At 52.2% G+C, this 6,940-nt stretch overlaps 1 protein-coding gene and 1 long non-coding RNA gene across 2 annotated transcripts in view; one reads left to right on the top strand and one right to left on the bottom strand.

The window, feature by feature from the left end:
• LOC142047515 (uncharacterized) overlaps positions 1-6,940 on the top strand; it is a 329,291-nt gene that overhangs the window by 294,078 nt on the left and 28,273 nt on the right. The window lies entirely within an intron of this gene.
• The window catches only part of LOC116823159 (red-sensitive opsin-like), a 10,681-nt gene continuing 8,120 nt past the window's right edge, over positions 4,380-6,940 (bottom strand). Inside the window, exon 4 of the mRNA XM_075070576.1 lies at positions 4,380-5,253. Coding sequence (XP_074926677.1) covers positions 5,137-5,253 — 117 coding nt within the window. The 3' untranslated portion in view covers positions 4,380-5,136. The remainder of the gene's footprint in view (positions 5,254-6,940) is intronic.

The raw sequence follows: 6,940 nt of genomic DNA, 5'->3' as shown, positions 1-6,940 counted from the left end.
AATGTGTCTCCGTCTCTTCTGTGTCTGTGGAGCAGACAGAAGGTGCCTTTCAGCCTGTGATGGTTGAGGGTGATGCAGTTGTCTCAGAGTTGGTTCTGGATTCATCTAAAGCCCAGGAAGGGAATGGTCCTAAGTTTGGGTCTGCTGGGGAAAATGGCACTGTGACTAGGTTGCATCCAGTTAGTGTCATAGCAAAATCCCAGAGATCGGACAGTTCTGGTGCTTGTAGTTTGCCAATTGCTAATGTGTGGTTGGAAAAGGGTGTAGCAGCTCTGTCTGAGCAGGGTGATACCCTAGCCAGGGCACAAGGAGAGCAAAAAGGTGATTTAATTGTGTTACCTACTAACAGTTTGACAACTTGTAGCAAGAAGGAAAAGATTTCTGAACCCGTTCATGGCCAAGGGGAGGAAAAGGCTTCTAGCCTGTTTTCTAGAAAGTCTGAGTTAGCCTGAAAGGGAATTGTGTAGGAATCTGCCTGATGGGCCAGAAGTAATTCTGGATGTGAGCAGAACGCAGAAAGAGTCTGTTGTGGCTCAAGGAAGTGTTCCTTTAGAGCAAGCTCTAGATGAAGAGGGTAAGGGCAGAATTTCTGAGAGGAATGAATTGCTGTTTAAAAAATCTCATGGGAAAAGGAATCCTCAGAGTAATCTGTGCAAGCAGTTTGCTGCAACTGAAGGGTGTGTAAGTGATTTAATCAAGAAAGTCTCAGTGCCTAACAGCCAGAAATTTTCTGTTGTGAATGGATCCAGTGGGGGTAGCTTTGAAAAGGTCTCAGATAGAGTAGAAGCTGTTAAGAAACGTAAGCAGCCCTGTAATCGAGTGGCTGTGTGTGGCCAGCTTGTGGGAAAAACAATGGTGGTGGGACAGGACTGTCTCCATGCTAGTTCTGTGAGTGAGCAGTCTGTGCTTCAGGATCTAAGGACAGATTTGGTTGCTGGCGTTTCAGAGCTAAATGGTTTTATGGCTGAAAGCTCGAGGAGGCAGGGAAAAGCAAGCAAACTCTCACCCTCCAACCCTTTGGATTTGTGTGGTGTCTCTGTAAAACAGAGCCCAACATTGGATTGGCAGCAGCTAAGAAGTTAAAAGATAGTGTCTGTGTTAATGCAAATTACCTGGCTGGCTGGGAGAAGAAAGACTTGCTAACACCTGTTAGCACAGAGAGCCCACCCAGTGAATTTGGTTAAGCAAGAGGAATCAGGGTTTGATCCTGCAGGACAAGGAGAAGAGAGAAAACTGAATTTTCCAAAGGGAAGCCAAATGTTAACCCTAAAATGCCCAAACTCCAGTGGTATTAATCCAAGGGTCTGGCATGACAGACAGGATTGTAGATGGACACTTGCAATCAATTTGTTGTTGTTGCTAATGGTGATTTTTGTAACTAATGTGTTGCTGTTACCAAGAACTGTAAGGATGTACAATGTGCCCAGTCCTATGGAGAGTCCCTTAAACGTGTTGAAAGCAGCACATGAGAACACACTTCATGTTAAAAGGCCTTGCTATGCTAATGTTTCACAGTTAATGCCTGTAAACAGTATGGAAGCTTTTCACAGGGGAAAAGACATTCCAGAGCTGATGTGCACTAGGAAAGGGGAAACTGAGGCACACTACCGTACGGATTGCATGGCTAAATGCCATGGTTCCTACACTGTAAACAACATTAGTATCTATGTTGATTTAATGTTAGTTGGGTTCCAAACATTTGCCAAAGCTTGTGTAGATAAAATAACTAGTTTGTTTAGCTCTTGGCAAGAGCGTATGAGACATACAGGAATCCTGCTGCAAGAGCAGATCCAATCCACTGTTGTTCAAACTAAGTTTTACCTTGAGTTTGTAAAGAGATTTAGTCATGTTATTGAACATGAGTTTGGTAAAACATTTCTGTTGTACATGGTCGGCTCTGCCCAACCGGGCTGGTGTCGACCAGGGATATGGGAGTTTTGGGTGGAGTCGTGTGTCTGTGTTCCTTCTGCTCATTTTTTGCGTTGGTGGGTGTGACATTATTGATATAACTGGGACATTAAGAACATGGTTGCAACAGGTATGTAGTGGACCATATCTAGTAAGGTTGGGTCAGTAAGGGGTTATAGAGCAGGTTGTGGGTTGTGGTTAGGATTTGTGCTGTTGTGTGTTCTGTTACCATTTTTGTGTTGATGTTATGTATTGGCTGGTATGTTTATGTCTTTGTATTTTCAACTTTGTCTGTGTTACAGGAAAGTTCCGAAGGTTGGTGTTAGCTGTTGCTTAGTGCTTGTGGTCCTTTACGGCATACTTACACAATTGACCATCTGATGAGAAGTTGGCTTCGCCTGTGACTTTCATGGAGTGGGATGGATGTGACTGCATACTCATTTTTTGCTGTATACTTTCTCCAGTGGAATCAGAGGTTCTTTTAACCTGGATGTCTTTTAAGGCAATGGGCTATCTCATTTTGTTCTTCATCTTGCTTTTCTTCTGGTTGGATTTGCTACAACTGATGTCTGCACATGTTAGGTGTGTCCCTTCCGTCGGGGGGATGTTCACCTCATTTAACTTGGCGTTACTTCGTCTCTGTACAAGCTCTGATAAGGCTTTCCATCTACTGTGATGCTTGATTCGCTTACATTCTAGTTTGCCAGTTCCTTTATGAACTAGATTTTAGTTCTAGGAGGTATCATGGTGTGTGACGATCTGATGTGTATATCTGATACCACCGTATCTGGATCCCTGCGGGTCCTGTCCCTTCCGGGCTGCTTCTATAAACTGTGTACATTGGGCGATGAATCCATGTTACATATACTTTACTTGCCCCCCGTACCGCTGGCTTAGATTGTTTGACTATTGTCTCTACCCGTAACAGGTCCCCTCTTGTGGGTGTTGCCCGTTGATATATGATCTGACATGCCTACTCTGTGTTCATCCTTATTTTTTCTCTATACTATTGACTGGGTCTGGGGTTTGTTTTTGGATCGAGGAACCTTTTTGTATGGGGTTGTTTGTTTTCATAACCGTTCTCCCAGGAGGGTGTGGTGCTACTGGGCGCTGGGTGTTAAGGGAATGTTTGTGTGCTTGGGTTGCCGTGGCGGTGACACCGAGTCTGTTGTTGGCTTGTGTTTGGTTTGCCTTAGAGGTGGAGAAACCCCAGCCTAGGGCTGTGACTGCCCTGTTTGAGCAATTGGTCCTGATTTGGCACTCTCAGTTGGGTCCCGCCAGAACCACATCGTCACACAGGGTGCATTGTGGGACAGTGCTGGTCAGTGAGCGTTAGTCGTGGGAAGGTTCTGGGAACCGGGCATTAGCTGTGGCAGGGTGCATTGTGGGATGGTGCGGGTCAGTGGGTGTTAGCTGTGGCAGGGTGCATTGTGGGAAGCTTCTGGAACTGGGCATTAGCTGTGGCAGGGTGCATCGTGGGATGGTGCGGGTCAGTGGGTGCTAGCTGTGGCAGGGTGCATTGTGGGACAGTGCGGGGGAGTGGGTGTTAGCCGTGGCAGGGTGCATCGTGGGAAGGTTCTGGGAACTGGGCATTAGCCGTGGCAGGGTGCATCGTGGGATGGTGCGGGTCAGTGGGTTTTAGCCATGGCAGGGTGAATTGTGGGATGGTGTGGGTCAGTGGGCGTTAGCCGTGGCAGGGTACATTGTGGGAAGGTTCTGGGAACTGAGCATTAGCTGTGGCAGGGTGCATTGTGGGACGGTGCAGGTCAGTGGGTGTTAGCCATGGCAGGGTGCATTGTGGGAAGGTTCTGGGAACTGAGTGTTAGCCGTGGCAGGGTGCATCATGGGACAGTGTGGGGGAGTGGGCGTTAGCCGTGGCAGGGTGAATCGTGGGAAGGTGCGGGTCAGTGGGCATTAGCCGTGGCACGGTGCATCGTGGGACGGTGTGGGAGCAGGTGCCATTAGCCATGGCAGGGTGCATTGTGGGATGGTGTGGGGGCAGGTGCCGTTAGCCGTGGCAGGGTGCATCGTGGGATGGTGTCGGGGCAGGTGCTGTTAGCCGTAGCAGGGTGCATCATGGGACAGTGCGGAGAAGTGGGCATTAGTCGTGGCAGGGTGAATCGTGGGACGGTATGGGAGCAGGTGCCATTAGCCATGGCAGGGTGCATCGTGGGATGGTGTCGGGGCAGGTGCTGTTAGCTGTGGCAGAGTGCATTGTGGGACGGTGCGAGTCAGTGGGCGTCAGCCGTGGCAGGATGCATTGTGGGACAGTGTGGGGGCAGGTGCCGTTAGCCGTGGCAATCTCAGCTCCCCATGTGTTGTGAACGGGGCACCCCCCTGCCTCACGGACGCTCCATCCATCTACCCACTACCCCTCCCTCCATCCACCCCCAGAATCCCAGCTGCTCCTGCTACTGAAGACAGATCCCCCTGATTCCTGGCCCCCCGCAGCACCAGAGCTAGGTACAGAAGTTACAAACCTTTATTGGCTACGGTACAGGCCGGCCGTGGCGCCAGCCCCGGGGCACCGAGGGGGTGGCGCCTGGCTGGGCATTTGTCCTGTCTCTGTCCCTGTGGTCCTAGCGAGGCTCCTTATCAAACACTATTTACAGGGGGGCTGGCCAGGGCTGGGGCATGGCCAGCCTCGGGGTGGAACGTGAGAGGAGCAGATTCTCTATCGCTCTGCTCAGGTGCAGCCACCTCTGGGGCAGAGCAGCATCACCCTACACTCCTGGCCCTGCTGACATGCGGCCACCTCGGGCAGCGGGGCCTGCCCCACCCAACCAGCCCCACTGGCATGCAGCCACCTCTGGGGCAAAGTGACCTGTCCCCACCCAGCCAGCCCCACTGGGCTGCAGCCACCTCTGGGGTGGACCCAAACACTCCCAGAACAGCTCATGTTCCCTTTCCAGTAGAGCAATGACTTGTGCTTGAGGGGCGGAGTGACAGAGAACCGTGATGGGGCGGAGCCCAGGCAGCTCTTGTGGGGAGATGGGGCTGTTGCTTTACAAAAGCTAAACTCTCCGGGCCCCTGCTGGACGGAAAGGGAAGGGCCCTGTCCCCTGTGGGGGAGTGGAGCCAAGTCTCCAGAGGAGGCATGGCAAAGTGGGGAGAAAAGACAGAACTTCGTATGCTCAAGAGGGATCCATACTGCGTGGGGGGCAGGCAGGGAGTGGGGAAGAGTCCCAGCCGTCCATCCATCTGTCTGTCGGCCCATGGGGGTCCCTCCTATGCCGGCGACACAGAGGAGTTGGAGACGGAGGAGACCTCAGTGCGGGAGGTGGAGGAGAGCTCCGAACCGTCGTCCACTTTCTTCCCAAACAGCTGCATTATGCAGTTACGGAACTGCGGGGCAGAGAGGCGGGCTCAGAGGGGGCAGGGCACGGCGCTGGGGGGTCCCCCAGAGGGCCGGGCAGGCAGCTGTTCCCGCCGTAAACCAGGCTCCTCATCTACTTCCCTCTCCATCCCTCCACCCACCCACCTGCACCTTCACCCGTCTGTCTGTGCACCACACATCTACTACTCCGTCCGTCTAGCAACCCTTCATCCATCCATCCGTCTACTCACTATCCCTCCATCCCTCCCTTCATCTACTCACTATCCCTCCATCCCTCCACCCACCCACCTGCACCTTCACCCTTCTGTCCGTCTGTCCATACATCTACTACCCCATCCGTCTAGCAACCCTTCATCCATCCATCCGTCTACTCACTATCCCTCCCTCCCTCCCACCATCCCTTCATCTACTCACTATCCCTCCCTCCCTCCATCCCTTCATCTATGCACTATCCCTCCATCCCTCCATTCACCCACCTGCACCTTCACCCTTCTGTCCGTCTGTCCATACATCTACTACTCCATCCATCTAGCAACCCTTCATCCATCCATCCGTCTACTCACTATCCCTCCCTCCCTCCCTCCATCCCTTCATCTACTCACTATCCCTCCCTCCATCCATCCACCCACCTGCATGTCTAATATCCCTCCCTCCCTCCATTCGTCTACCCACTATCCCTCCATCTATTCATCCACCCATCCATCCATCCACCCACCTACGTGTCTACTATCTCTCCCTCCCTACCTCCCTTCATCTGTGCATTATCCCTCCATCCGTCCATCCATTCGTCTACCCACTATCCCTCCCTCCCTCCATCTATGCACTATTCACCCACCCACCTGCACCCTCACCCTTCTGTCCGTCTGCCCATACATCTACTACTCCATCTGTCTACCAATGCTTCATCCATCCATCCGTCTACCCACTATCCCTCCCTCCCTCCCTCCACTTACGTGTCTACTATCCCTCCATCCATCCATTCACCTACCCACTATCCCTCCCTCCGTCCACACACTTACCTGTCTACTATCCCTCCATCCATCCATCTACCCACTATCCCTCCCTCCATCCACTCACCTACCTGTCTACTATCCCTGCCTCCCTCCCTCCATCCATCCACTTACGTGTCTACTATCCCTCCATCCATCCATCTACCCACTATCCCTCCCTCCATCCACTCACCTACCTGTCTACTATCCCTCCCTCCCTCCATCTACCCACTATCCCTCCCTCCATCCACTCACCTACCTGTCTACTATCCCTCCCTCCCTCCATCTACACACTATCCCTCCATCCATTCATCCACCTACCTGTCTATCTCTTCATCCATCCATCCGTCTACCCACTATCCGTCCATCCATCCATCCACCCATCCATCCACCTACCTGTCTACTATCCCTCCATCCATCCAAACACCCACTACCCATTCCTCCATCCACCCACCTGCACTTTCATCCATCTGTCCGTCCACCCATCTACCTACCGCCCCTTCATCCATCTACCAACTCTTCATCCATCCATCCGTCTTCTACCTTTTTGTGCACCCACTCACCTTCTACTATCCCTCCCTTCATCCATCCATCCACTCACCTACCAATCCATCCATCCCTCCATCTGTCCATCCCTCCTCCATCCACCTATCCCTCCAGCCCCTACACACTGCTCCCCATATACACCCATCCCTCCATCCATCCA

This window comes from Chelonoidis abingdonii, chromosome 11, assembly GCF_003597395.2.
Source record: "Chelonoidis abingdonii isolate Lonesome George chromosome 11, CheloAbing_2.0, whole genome shotgun sequence".
Taxonomy (NCBI): domain Eukaryota; kingdom Metazoa; phylum Chordata; order Testudines; family Testudinidae; genus Chelonoidis; species Chelonoidis abingdonii.
Note: the sequence above shows the minus strand (reverse complement) of the source record. Positions and strands in the feature narration are given on the sequence as shown.